The sequence below is a fragment of the Choloepus didactylus genome, assembly GCF_015220235.1.
Source record: "Choloepus didactylus isolate mChoDid1 chromosome 11 unlocalized genomic scaffold, mChoDid1.pri SUPER_11_unloc3, whole genome shotgun sequence".
Lineage (NCBI taxonomy): Eukaryota > Metazoa > Chordata > Mammalia > Pilosa > Megalonychidae > Choloepus > Choloepus didactylus.
In genome coordinates this window covers 2981357-2996460 of record NW_023637580.1, presented here as the reverse complement: position 1 = coordinate 2996460, position 15104 = coordinate 2981357, and the positions used below count along the sequence as shown (strand labels likewise).

General features: G+C 37.4%; 1 protein-coding gene and 2 pseudogenes across 1 annotated transcript; all 3 read right to left on the bottom strand.

Moving 5' to 3' along the window:
• LOC119524641 overlaps nucleotides 1–718 on the bottom strand; it is a 1089-nt pseudogene extending 371 nt beyond the window's left edge.
• LOC119524642 overlaps nucleotides 1–9493 on the bottom strand; it is a 53957-nt pseudogene extending 44464 nt beyond the window's left edge.
• Nucleotides 4334–4912, bottom strand: LOC119524640 (zinc finger protein 596-like; the record flags this gene model as incomplete). Its single annotated transcript, XM_037823343.1, has 1 exon — nucleotides 4334–4912. A coding segment is annotated over one exon (579 nt), but the record flags the coding sequence as incomplete, so codon positions are not given.
• Nucleotides 9494–15104: the final 5611 nt, after the last annotated feature.

Genomic DNA, 15104 nt, shown 5'->3' with positions numbered 1-15104 from the left:
TGCTTCTCATCTTCAGCTTTGTGCTTCTTGGCTTCCTGGACCATGTGCTCAATGTCTTCTTTGCTCAAACAACCCTTGTCTATTAGTGATGGTGATCTTGTTCTCTTTCCTATGCTCTTATCCACAGCTGAAACATTGAGGATGCCATTAACATCGATGTCAAAGGTGACATCCATCTGAGGAACACCATGTGGGGGCAGGAGGTATCCTGATAAGTTCAAACTTGCCAAGCAGGTTGTTATCATTGGTTATAGCATGCTCACCTTCATAAACCTGCATGAGTACACCTGGCTGGTTGTCAGAGTAGGTAGTGAAGGTCTGCATCTGCTTGGTGGGAATTGTAGTATTGCACTTGATGAGGACAGTCATGACTCCACCAGCAGTTTCAATACAAGGGAAAGAGGAGTGACATTTAAGAGCAAATCCTGAACATTTTCAGATTTGTCTCCAGACAGGATGGCTGCCTGAATAGCTGCACCATAAGCAGCAGCCTCATCAGGGTTGATGCTTTTGTTCAGTTCTTTTCCATTGAAGAAGTCCTGGAGGAGTTTCTGAATCTTGGGGATATGAGTAGAACTGCCCACCAGAACAAATCATGGATCTGTGATTTGTCCAGCTTGGCATCCCTAAGGGCTTTCTGCACAGGGTCCAAAGTGCCATGGAACAGGAACGCATAAAGACATAATAGAAACCACCCATACCCTGGGCAAATGGACATGGTACAACACACACACACAGCAAAAAGAAAAAAAAAAAAATACCAAAAGGAAAAAGTAGGCTTTCTAGGATGAGGACAAATAGGGAGTCCTTTCTTGTATATATATTTTATATATATGGACTTCAAATTCCACAGAGGAGGAGGTGGTAGTTGAGGCAAGGCAAGTATAATGATCATTCATTAAAACATGAATATCTTAATGACAAGGGAATTACACAGAGAGAACTATATGAAACGTGATTTGAGACAGAGAAGAGGTCTTGTGTAGTGAGGAGAGATCCCTACATATTTCCACACATGGAAGAATTGCTTTGTGTAGACAGTAAAAATCATAGGCATTGACATGCAACTAGGGCATTAAAACAAATGGATGGGTGGACTGTGGGCATGTTGAGGATGGATTGAAATTTAGAAATTGCCAAACTCAGGGATGATTTTCCACACATGCTACATTGAGGTGGTGGCTGCTCAAGAAAGGCATCATGTCTCCTGTCATTCCATGGTTCTCTGGAGATAACATCCAACTACAGGAATATCCCTGCAATGAATTCAGAAAAAAATTACCTTAAAGGAAAATAAATTAGACTGCAACTAAACTATAACCAAGCCACACTGCATATAAATTCCTGAAAGGAAGAAAGTGATAAGCCCTACCTTTCTGTGCCTAAGAGAGACAACACCCAACCTCTCTGGGAAAATGATATCAGCGTCAATCTCTGCATGATTATTAAACATTGACATATAATAAAAATATGACCCATGCAAAAATCAGGGAATATGATCAACAGAAAAAAGAAAAAGACCAACTGATACAGGCTGATGTTGGGACTGAAGTTAGAAGAAAAACAATGAAGATAATTGTCATAAGAATCTGTAGCAAGTTGAATTCTGTACCCCTGGGGAAAAAAATTTCTTAATCAACCCATTCCTAGGATGTGAACCTATTGTAAATAGTACTTTGAATGTTATTTTTGGTTATCACCCAACTTGATATTCAGCCTTAATCCTACCAGTGGAGAATTTATGAAGAAAATCCATGTGGAGGACCAGAAGCTTAACATTATTAGAACACAAAAGAGAAAAGAGACCTCATCATATGACAGGAAAACCAAGGAACCCCAACGTTAATGGCAATCCAGGATCACAACACTACAGTTTTTGAGGAGAAAGCAAGGCTTCTAGCCTATGAAACCATGACCCAATAAATGTTTGTTGTTAAGCCAACCCACTGAATGCTATTTGACCTAGCAGCCTAGAAATTACATTATGTACACAAAATTGAACAAATACAATATGTGAAAAGGCATATAACAGTGCAAGGTTTAGTAAACTATATTCTGTAGATAACTCAATGAACGAGGCTAAGAGACATTACACTTAGAAGCCAAGATTATTGAACCTGAATATCCATGAGTATTAAATATTCAAACAAGGTCACATTAATAAAGGATGGCAAATGATGGCTTTGACTAATCCTTCATCAACACACTAATTATAAAGTTCACCTCATTTTCCCAAATGAGAAACAAGGAAAATTATCAATTACAAATGAATATAAGAAACAGGCCTTCTGTCAGCCTGGTAGTAGAGAGAGATCCACCATTTTCTTTCACAGCCTTCTGCACACGTGTGTAAGAGAAGCTGGAAGTTACTCCCAGGGCGTGACTTAAGGATTCATGAGTTTTGTTTCTGGGAAACATGCACTAAATCTGATTCCCATGCCTTCTTTTTGTTTTCTCAACTTTCCCAGTGTTTTGTCTGTGCTTAATAGGGACAGTTCTTTGTGGTTACATGAATTAGTTTAAATATTTAAGGCATTCTATAAATTGTGATACTTCCCACATCTTAAATGTACTTCCACATCTATCTTTTGTTTGTTCTAATCTGTCTTATTGAAAACAGTGCTTCTGCAACAAATGATACAAGGCCAGATTCTGGACTCTAACAAATTTTCTAAACAACATATGTATAATTCTCAAGGGCTGAAATATTTTATTTAAATATTTATTTTTATTCTTTCATGATTTTTGATGTCAATTTTAAATAGCACTTGAAACAGAATTTATGTACAATCAGACTTCTAATGTATGATTATTTATTCATGTATATTTTCATCCTTGATATGCACATACATGTAATACTAAGAGTAAGATACTGTTTTCTATTATATGAGATTCAGTTTAATTACAGAATTATTTTCTGACTTACCCAAATATTTGTTTAGAGCTTCATAAAAATCTAGGATTGGTCAAATAATTAGTTTTCAGCAACTACCTTTGTTGCTTCCATATATGCAAATACTAACCTATAGAGCTGAATGTCACCATACTCTTACAAAATTCTTCACTCAATACTCACAGGTCACTTCACAACCCTAAATTGTTTTCTACAACATTTTCAATCATAAGCCTACTTCAAAATTCTGGGATTCTTTGCTGAATTGGTTACCTACCCAAAGTGTATTATTTTACAGCCTGAGTTTTCTGATGTAAAATCCAGTTGAGAGTTTGCCTATTTTACTTTCAGGATGGTTGATTTCTCAGTGTAAGATATTAATGCTACTAGGAAATGAGTGCTCACTAAATTTTTTCCTTTATTTACGACCCAATGTCATAAATATTTATTTAAATAATAATGTGACCTCCCATATGCCCAATAAATGCTTCTGTACAAGTGATTTCTCATGATTGTCCATGAATAATGTCAAAGCAAGAATTATCTGGCACTCCCCCATGGGTTTTATCCTTCTATTAAAGACTTTTAAGGATTATTTTTTGTTTTAGTGGTTATTGACTCAGTGAATTTTGTTTTCCACACCAATTTGGCTAAATGGATAAACACACTTAGTGTTCCTCTCATTGTGATCACTCATATCATCTAAAGGATAATAAAAATTAAGGCATTCTCACGATACAGACACTGAATTTCACTCACATCATTTCTTTGGTTTCTCTTTAATGTAGAGTAGATGAAGACTCTTCATTACTTTGCATTAGTTCATTTTCATAACATCAAAACATCAACAGAATGTTCTGCAATAGAGATGACATTCTTATGAATTCTTTTCAGTATGAATTCTCTTAGATTAACTGAAAAGAAAGGATGACAAAAATCTCTTCCATGTTGATCCATTAGTGTTTGTTCAGTGATGAGTTCCATAGTGTGTTAAAAGTTAATTCTATGGCTGCAATCTCTTCTACGTACAGAGCACTTCTACTGAGTGCCATCCTGTCATCTAAGGTCAGAACCTTGCCATACAATTTTCCCACATACATGTCTTTTAGAGGGTTTCCCTGCAATTTGAATTCTTGTGTTGTCTAAGTTCACAAAAATAAATTTAAGGTTTTCCCATTAATACCAAGATACTTGTAAGGTTTCTCTCAAGTGTGAGTCCTCTCATGTAGTCTAAGGCTGGAAAGAGTGAAAGCTTTCCCACATACACCACATTCATGTACTTTCTCCTCATTGTGAATTCTCCCATGTTTTCTAAGGTGAGAAGAACTGGTGAAGGCTTTCCCACATAGAAGACATTCATAGGGTTTCTCTCCAGTGTGTGTTCTCTCATGGAGTCTAAGATGAGAACAAGAACTGAAGGCTTTCCCACATCGATAACATTCATAGGGTTTCTCTCCATGTGTGTCCTGACATGTAGTTTAAGAACACTACAGTAGTGAAAGTTTTCTCACATATATGACACTGATAGGGTTTCTCTCCAGTATGAGTCCTCTCATGTATTCTAAGGCCAGTACCACTGGTGAAGGCTTTCCCACATAAAGAGCATTCATATGGTTTCTCTCCATTGTGAGTTCTCTCATGTTGTCTAAGGGATGAACACTGAGTGAAGGCTTTCCCACATCGGTGACATTCATAGGGTTTCTCTCCACTGTGAGTTCTCTCATGGCTTCGAAGATGAGAAGATGTTTTGAAGGCTTTCCCACATACATGGCATTCATACGGTTTCTCGCCAGTGTGAATTCTCTCATGTGACCTAAGGTTAGAATCAGTAGTGTAGGCTTTGCCACAAAGAAGACATTGATATGGTTTCTCTCCAGTGTGAATTCTCTCATGTCGTCTAAGGTAAAAATGATGAGTGAAGGTTTTTCCACATCGAGGACATTCAAATGGTTTCTTCTTTTCAGTATGATTTATGTCATGTGCTCTAAGGTGAGAACGTTTACCAAAGGCCTTCCCACACGATGAGGTTCATAAAGTTTCTCCCCACTATGGGATGTCTTATGTTGTATAAGGGCAGAGGAATTGGTGAAAGCATTGCCACATAGACGACATTTGTAGAGTTTCTCTCCAATGTCAGATCCATGGCACTGTCTAAGGCTAAGTGTTTGAATAAAGGCTCTACCACTTACATGATATCCACATGATTTACTTCTGTGTACTTGCTTACATTGAGTAAAAGATGACTGATCACTGAGGGCTTTTCCACACAGTTCATGCAAACAGGGTTTCCTTCCCTTCTGAGTTAACGCATGTTGAGAAACTGTGGATCTGTCTTTGAATTCTTCTTCCAAATTGTTACATTTAAAAGGATTCCTTGGAATGTGAGATATCTGCATTTGGAAAATAAATGAGAGATATAAATGTTTTGTCCATTTACATTCATTTAACCCTTTCCCTACACAAGATTTCTCAAATAATCATTCAGTGATCACCTCCAATTAAAATCCTCCCCATGTTAGCTACATACACATATCATTCTCCTAGATACAGAGAATTTCTTTTTTGTAGCATCACAACTACAGTTACGTGAAGAATTTTGAAGACTGCATGATGTCTCAAAGATTATATATTGAACCATTTTTATGCAATTATCTTTTTATAAAAACTCAAGTTATGGCTCAGTGTTCAAGTTAATTTTTCTCTAAATTCCAACTATCCGGACTTCGTGCTGAATTAACCTTTAATACTAAATTCAATTACTTAGGTTGTGTTGAATTACAAATTTATTCCATTCCCAGTTATCAATTTGGACAATGAAAATTTACACCCATGAAGCTTACCAATGGCATGATCATAGATGCATCTTTCCTGCAGATATTTTGTAAGGTTATCATTTCTTGATTTTTAAGGCCACTTTCCCTGCCTGAGATAACAGAAAAAAACAATAAGTCATTTTGGTAGCATTAACAGAAGGAAAATGTTGAAAAAACCCAAATGACCCTGTGAGTATCTGTGCTGGTGTGGGTGTATTATGTCCTCCAAAATGACATGTTCTTTGAGGCAATCTTGTGAGGGCAGATGTATTAGTGTTGATTAGGTTGGCACCCTTTGATTGTTTCCACAGAGATGTGACTCAGTCAACTGTCGGCAAGACCTTTGATTGAATAATTTCCATGGAGGTTATCCTACTCATTCAGGGTGGGTCTTAACTGAACAACTGGAGCCCTATAAAAGTGATCACAGACAGAAGGAGCTGCTGCAGCCAAGAAAGACACTTTGAAGAATGCAGAGCAGCTGAGAGTGGGGCTGGAACACAACCTGGGATAAGCAGATGATAGCCATGTGCTTTCCCAGCTTACAGGTTTTCCTGGATGCCCCTGGCCTTCTTTCAATGAAGGTACCCTATAGTTGATGCCTTACCTGGGACACTTAGTGGCCTTAACACTGTAACTTTGTAGCCAAATAAAACCCCTTTATAAAAGCCAATCCATTCCTAGTGTTTTGCAAAACAGTAGCATTAGCAAACTGGAACAGTGTCTTGCAAATATTGACCCTAAGCAAAGAACAAATATCAAATTAAGGAATACTTTAGGCAGTAGAACACATTATAGGACACTGACAGAAAGGATTTTCAGTATTGAAATATGAGAAAAATAAAAAGAAGACAGTGTGTTGGAGTTAAAGAGAAGGAAAACATTCAAAGAGGAGGACCAGAACAAGAGCCATCATGTGAAAGCTTAACTCCATTGGTACATGAATATACATTTCCCTAAAGCCAAATACAAATACAGATTGGTGTTTGCAAAAATGACCTCAGATGAGGAAAATATCCCCAACACCCTCACCTATGTTTCTGAAAATATAACTCAGTTAAGGAATTCTGCAATAGATACTTCCCAAAACTAACTAACAGGTTTCTCCTTATACTCAAGTACAGGGTCCTAGAGCTCACCTGAACTCTGGTATTGGAGTAATCCTATTCTTTCTCTCCAAACTTGTTTTCCTTGCTCCAGATGGAAAGGTACATCTGATTTGCATACCTGAACTCCTGTTTGGAGGAAAAAGATAAATGGATTTTTGAGTTCTGTACAGGTAACAGTGAATGATACTCAAGTCTAGGGCAGGCTACCAAAGAAAATAAGGAAAACACTGAGGTTCAGTCAAGAGAACTGTACCTTGAATACAGAATCATGACAATCCCTCACCATCAAAGAGCCAACCCTTCACCTTGTGTCCAGATACAGTGAGTCCTCTGGTTGTCCCATGCTCAAATTAAAAGAGAAACTGGGGAATTCTCCATATTTCCAAACACAGATATATTCTTTATCTCCACACTGGTTGTTTTTTTCAAAAAAACTCCAACAAACATAATCTCCAACAGAACTATATAAATTGCATGTGGAAAAGAGTATGCTTCCTGTGTTTATTCCTGGGGCATGAAGCCTCAGCAACAGTCCCTTAAGCAGAGTAATTGCTGGGAAAACATTTAATCCATTTATTTACTTCAAAAGTATTTATTGAGTTCCCAGCACTGTTCTGAATGTTGAAAATGGAGTATCAACAAAGACATGAAATTGTAGTCACAAAGATCACATTCTAATGGGGTGTAAAACTAGATATAAGAAATAAGTAAGGAAATAAATTGTCTTAGGCAGCTGTTTATTCTATAAAATAATATTAAAATTAAAAGTGAAATGCATAAAAATATAATAAAGAATATAAAACAACATAGAAAAGCTGCTCTAAACATTTCTAGAACAGATGAAAGATGATAAAGAAATAGATGATAAATGGATATACAGATCAATTTTGAGAGACTCACCCACTGAAACCAGATGACTGATGATCTCTTCCATCACATCTCTAAACAGCTTTCTCTGGGATGTGTGCAGGAGAGCCCACTCTTCTTGGGGGAATTCTATAGCTACATCTTTAAAAGCCACTGCCTCCTATAACATAAGGGACATCTGAGTTCAGACAAGGCCACCCCCGCCAATGTCCAGCAAAGAATGTTCAGGATGATAGCACTGAGGAAGCATAGACTATGTATAGAAAGTTCAAACTATATTGTGGTTTTCTGTCAGATCATTCTCAGTGCAGAACTGCCAAAAAATTCCATTATAAAGGAATACCAAATGAATTATGTTGTGGTACAAGCTGGAAAATTCCTAGTAATTGGTAATCAAGACTTCCAGATGGAGATTACACAATTTGCACTTTGAGAATTCATAAAATAAAAACTATTTTCCACTGATTTCATTTAAATTTATAGATTCCAAACAAGGTAATCAATATCCATGACATGCCACATTTAAACCATGAGTACAGTTAGATTATTCTCTTGGATAATATAAGTTTTCTCTCATCTATGAAATTGTTTTAAAATATGTTAGGAGTTTTGAAAGATCCAATGTACTTAAGTGCAAAGTACTTCCTATCTAAACATAATTCATTGGTATATTACTTACTAAAGTGGCAGAGAACCTTGCAACAAAAAGTAGTATTCTGTACAAACAAGATTTAAGAAACAACTTGGGATTGTAAGATATTGTCCCACTCAAATCTAAATAACTCAGGTGATCACCATAACATATAAGTATAGATGGCTTCCAGTGCACATCATGGACTCCTGAGACTGCTCTACAGAAAAATGGTCCTAGACCATTACGGTGATATGAGATCTTCCATTTTGAACTTTGGTACCTCCAAACATAAGTTTTCATTGTCTCTCTTTCTCTTTAACTCAGCTATCTTCTCAAGAGTAAAATAAATCTCTACATTTGTTCTGGTCTAGCCAATGCTTCAAAAATTTCACAGGGACATAAGTTTTAATCTACTTACTATCATACTCTTGAATGCATAACCAAAATTGAGGAAACATAATTTCCTATTCATTGCTTCTATTTACAGAATGTGAATAAAGTGATACATGGAATTGGAAGTTAGGCAATTGGGGAAAGTTAGGTAGGTAGAATTGTACTTATCTTTTTGAAGTTTTTCAAAATGTGCAAATACATTCTATCAAAACCTTAAGAAATTTAAAACCAGGGAAAATTTAAAAACAATTCCTTTTTACCTAACCATCATTTATACACCCTCAACAATGCACAGCCCACCACCCTAGCGCTGGTAAAAGACTGATTAAACTCACCTGATGAAACATCAGCCTCCCTACTGATTGTAACCTTCTGATCTTAAACATCTCTTTCATTCATTTTTACAACATGCCTAAGCCACTAGAGGTACAGACATTATCAATTGAGTGCATTATTTCCCCAATAAGGCCATGGATTGAGTGAAAAACAGAAAACCTCTCATATCTGTTCAGTGAACAAACAACCTTAGTGGAGCCTGAAACAACTTAGTGTAATATTGGCAAGGAGATTACTGATGAACACCTAACCTTCCATGACCATCCCAGAGGCAGAGATAAACTTAAATGGAGATCAGAGCCTTGAATAGCTCCTGAAATCCTTATACCCAAGCCAATTGGAAGAACCTAACCATTGCTGGCAACACGGTTGTAACTTCAATTAAGAAACAATTCAGTACTCACCATTGGTTGCACTGTTAATAGCTCACTGACAACTGTCTTCCTCTATTTCCATTACAACCAGAAAGGGAGTAGTCAAGTAAACTGAGAATGGAGAAGGAAGCCATGAGACTCGTCTTGTGCACAATTTCCAGACACATGTTATACATCCTAAGCCATCACCTGGGAGAAACTCCATCCAATCTAAACATGAAGTGTGCTCCAATAGAAATAAAGGGAGGACTCTCTTCTTCCAGAGTCAAAGTAAGAAGGTCTTTTCACTCTGCCTAATAAAGATGTGAATAATTTCATTATACAGGTAAGAACGTTTTACTTTTTTAATTAGAAAAATTTTAGATTTTCAGTAAATCATGCAGCAAGTACAGTTTCCATATACCACCCCTTTACATGAAAAATTGTCCCAATTGCGTCTCTATTATTAACACATACCACAATGTGGTACTTTAGTTAAAATTAACAAAATTTTATTATAATATTAACAGTAATCCAACATTTACTTTAGGGTTCATTCTATTGAACAGTTCTATTTTTTTTTTTCAGTTTTTATTCTGGTAAAATATATAAAATTGTGAAATATCCCATTTTAAACTGTTCCAGTTTGCTAGAGCTGCCATTATGCAAAATACCAGAAATGGATTAGCTTTTATAAAGGGGATTTATTAGGTTACAAATTTACAGGTCTAATGCCATAAAGGTATCCCTATGAAGGCAACAGGATGATACTTTCACTGAAGAATAGCCAATTGTGTCTGGAAAACATCTGCTAGCTGGGAAGGCACCTGGCCAGCATCTGCTGGTCCTCTGCTCCCAGGTTGTGTTTCAAAATGGTTTTCTCCAAAATGTCTCTGGGCTTCTGTCTTCTCTCTTTCAGCTCCAATGTGTCCTTGCTTCTTTCTCCCAAGGCATTTCTCTCAAAGCATCTTGGGATCCGCTCTTAGCTTCTCCAGGGCAAACTCTGGGTTTCATCTCTTAGCATCTCTAAGTGTCAGCATCTCTATGTGTGTCCAAGCATCAACCTCTGTACTGGCTCCTGAGCACTCTTAAGTACTCCAGTGAACCAATCAAGACCCACGCTGAATGGGTGGGATCCACACCTCCATGGAAATAACCTAAAGGTGTCACTCACAGTTGAGGGAGTCACATCTCCATGGAAATATTCAAAATATTCCACCAAACAAGACTGGATTAAGAGATCCTGGCCCTTCTGGTGTCCATAACAGTTTCAAACCAGCATAACCTCCTTCAAATATACAATTCAGTAGTTCTACTTATATTCAAAATGCTGTGATACCATTGCAAACATCCATTACGAAAACTTTTGCATCATTCCCAAAAGAAATTCTTAGCATTAACTTACCATTTCCTACTCCTTACCTGGACCCAGTAACCTAAATTCTAGTTTCTGAATCTATGCATTTTACATATTCTAGTGAATTCGCATGTGAGCTCATATAATACTTATCATTTTCTATCTAACTTATTTCACTAAACACACTATTTTCCAGTTTCATACATGTTAGAGCATATATCAGAACTTAATTCTTATGGCAGAACAATATTTCATTTTATGTATATACATTTTGTTAATCCATCAATCTGTCAATGGGCACAGGTTGCTTCCATCGTTTGGCTATTTTTTAGAACACTCCTATGAATATTGGTGTGAAAATATCTGTTTGAGTCCTTGCTTTCAACTCTGTTGGATATATACATAGGTGTAGAATTTCTGGGTCACATTGCAATTTTACACTTGGCATTCTGAGGAACCACCACACTGTTTTCCACAGTGACTGCATCATTTTATATTCCCATTGACAATGAATGAGTTTTCATAGTTTTCTACATGCTATATTCTGTTTTATTTTATAAATTTCTTGCAGTTTGAGTCATGTCTTCCACAAAAGGCTTACTCAGGTCCCAATGCCTGCTCCTGTTGTTCTCAACTGATTTGTGATGAGCCTCTCTAAAGATATTTATAATTGAGTTGTGCCCAAACTGAATGACGGCAGGCCTTAGTCCAGTATGGCTGAAGCCCATATAAGCCAAGGAAATTGGACACAGAGGAGGAAGCCACTTGGAGGAAGCCATGAAGAGCAACAAGAAGGTGGAAGACAGTGGAGCACAGAAGAGAAGGAAGAACATTCTGCTGTGTGAATTCCCATGTGATGGAAATACACAGAACACCAAGGGGTTAAAGAAGAAATCACAAGAGAAATTAAGAAAAAACCTTGAGGTAAATGAAAATGAAAGCACAGTATACCAAAATCTATGGAATGCTGGAAAGACAGTGCTTAGAGGGAAATTTATACTGATAAATTACATAAAACAAGAAGAAACATCCTAAATCAAAGACTTAAACTCACAACTGTATGAATTAGAAAAAGTAAACTAAACACAAAGAGAATAGAAGGAAGGAAATAAAGATTAGAGTGCAGATAAATGAAATGGAGAATTAAACATGAGTTAATGAAACCAAAGTTTGGTTCACTGAAAAGATCGATTAAGATCTATAAATTAACAAGCCTGTTGTTAGACTGACATAAAAAATAAAGGGCACAAATAACTAATATGAAAAAAGAAATGGCATTCTTTATGATCTCGCTGAAATAAGTTTACAGGTGAATAGTATGAACAATCACATGCCAACAAATTAGGTAATCTAGATGAAAAAGCCAAATTCCTAGGATCACACAACTATTAACACTGACCCAAGAAGAATTAGAACTTCAACTCTTAGAGTTTTACTCAAAATAGTTAATATTAGTGAGACCATGAGGAAAGGAGTAAGAGATGTTTTGTTCCTGGCTTATTTCACTCAACAAAATGTCCTCAAGTTTCATCCATGTTGTTGCATGCATCATGACTTTATTCCATCTTACTGCTGCTCAATATTCAATGTGTACCTATCATAGTTTGTTTACCCACTTGTCTGCTGATGGGCATTTGTGCTGTTTCCATCTCTTGGCAGTCATGAACAATGCCAGTATAAATCGGTGAGCAAATGTCCATTCCTGTTTCTGCTTTCAGTTCTTCTGAATTTATACCGAGTAATGGGATTGCTGGATCTTACAGCTATTCTATACTCTACTTCCTGAAGAACTGCCAAACTATGTAAGTATGGTTGAAAGAGGAAGGCTAGGGGCATGTATGACACCACAAGGAAAGATAACATTTCATAGTAATTTGGGCAGAGAATAAAAATGTATTTGCAAAGCCCCCTTGAGGGACTGGGGGAAAACTGGAAAAATTAACCCCCCACCTGGGGAATTCTTGATATCCTTGCAAGCACTGGGGACTACCATTATAGTAGGCCAAACCCTCAATCTTGGGGCTTGCCCTTATGAAGCTTGTTACTGCAAAGAAGGGGCTAAGCCTACTTAAAATTGTGCTTAAGAGTCACCCCCAGAAAATTCCTTTTGTTGCTCAGATGTGGCCTCTCTAAGCCAACACTGCAGGTAAACTCACTGCTCTCCCCCATATGTGGAACATGACTCCGAGAGATGTAAATCTCCCTGGCAACATGGTACATGACTCCTGGGGATGAGCCTGGACCTGGCATCATGGGATTGAGAAACACTGCTTGACCAAAAGGGGGAAGAGAAATGAAACAAAATAAAGTTTCAGGGGCTGAGAGATTTCAAACGGAGTTGACAGGTCATTCTGGAGGTTATTTTATGCATTATATAGGTATACCTTTTAGTTACTGGTGTATTAGAATAGCTAGAAAGAAATACCTGAAACTGTTGTACTACAACCCAGTATCCCTGGATTCCTGAAGATGATCATATAACTATACAGCTTATACAGTGTGACTGTGTGATTGTGATTATCCAGTAAACGGGCAGATAAGTAGAAAAAGGGGGACAAAAAGAAAATGAATAATGGGGAGTGGAAAGGAGAATGAAATGTTTTGGGTGTTCTTTCATAATTTTATTTATTTTTATTTTCATTTTTATTTCTTGGAGTAATGAAAATGTTCAAAACTTGCTTGTGTTGATGAATGCACAACTATATGATGATACTGTGAACTGACTGCACACTTTAGATGATTATATGGTACGTGAATATGTCAATAAAATTCCATTTAAAAAAAGAATTAGAAGAAATCAATAGACAAGTAACAAGTAAAGGAATTTAATTAGTAACCAAAAAAAAAAAAAACCATCAAGAAGGAAAACCCAGGACCAGATGGCTGCAATGGTGAGTTTTACCAAATATTAAAAGAAGAATTACCACCAATCATCCTCAAATTCTTCCAGAAAAAAAGAGGAAGGAAATCTGCCTATCTTATTCTTTGAGACCAGCATTCATCTAATAACAAAGCCAGATATAGATCTTACAAGAAAAATTCAAAACAATAATCCTTATCACATATACGCAAAAAATGTCAAAGACACTACCAAAACAACTCCAAAAGTACATTAAAAGAATTACATACCATGATCAACTGAATTCATCCCAGGTATGCAAGCAAAGTTCAGCATAAGAAAGGATCTAAGATGGCAGCATGGAGAGGAGTGGAAGCTAGTAAGTCCCCCTGGAACAACCAATAAAAAAACAGGAACAACTAGTTAATCCAGAATAACTGTGGGGGAACAAACATGACCATCCACTCATTCATACACCAACCTGAATTGGGAGGAATGCCTGAGACCACATAATAAAATCTGTAAGTAAAAACTGCAGATCCAAGCTGGGAGACCACTCCCCCACAGCCTGAGCTGCAAAGTCTTGTGTTGCTAGAGAGATGCTCTCTCTCAGCAAGGGAATATAGCTCAGCTGAGCTCCAACTGGGGTTTTAATTAGTGAGTGTGAACTGCTCACTATGAGCTATGAATCCCCAACAAGCAGACAGAGGCTTTGGGTGATGACTGACCTCAGAGAGCTGGAGGATTGCTGTGGACTAGCTCTGAAGGAGAATTTCTGTCACTGTTTTGGCTCAGTGGAGAAAGCCTCAGCCATTTTCAGTTCTCAGTGCTGTGACCCAGACAAGGGTGGCGATAGCACAGGCAGAGAGTGTCCACTGAAATGCTAATAACCTCTCCCTAGGGGGTCTATCTTCTCTAAGAAGAAAGGGGTGGGGACCAGCTCTATTACCTGCCTTCCATTCAGAACCAGGCTCCAGAGCCTGGGGGAAAACAGTCGTGGGCCATACCTCCTTATACCAATCTGGAATTACAGGTTGACAGGTGCCACCTGCTGGGCAGAAAAGCACAGTGACCTGAGGCATCACAGGGTGTACCAATGTTCTAAGACATACCCTCAGGGAAAGCAGATACTGAATATTTCTTCCTTCTGGGACCTGAGTCCATTCTGGTCTGGGAAAACCTGATTGGGTTAACCAAGGAAACCATGCCTAGACAACAGAAAACTACAACCTACACTAAGAAAAATGAAGTTATGGTACAGTCAAAGGAACAAACTTATGCTTCCACTGAGATATACGAATTGAAACAACTTATACTAAGTCAATTCAAAAAGTTCAGGGAAGATGGTGAAAGATCTGAACCATATAATGAAAACACTGGGAATACATAAGGTAGAAATTTAAAGTTCAAAAAACCAACTGAAGAATCTATGGAAATTAAAGGCCCAACAAGAGACAAAAAGACACAATGGAAACATACAACAGCAGATCTCAAGAGGCAGAAGAAAACT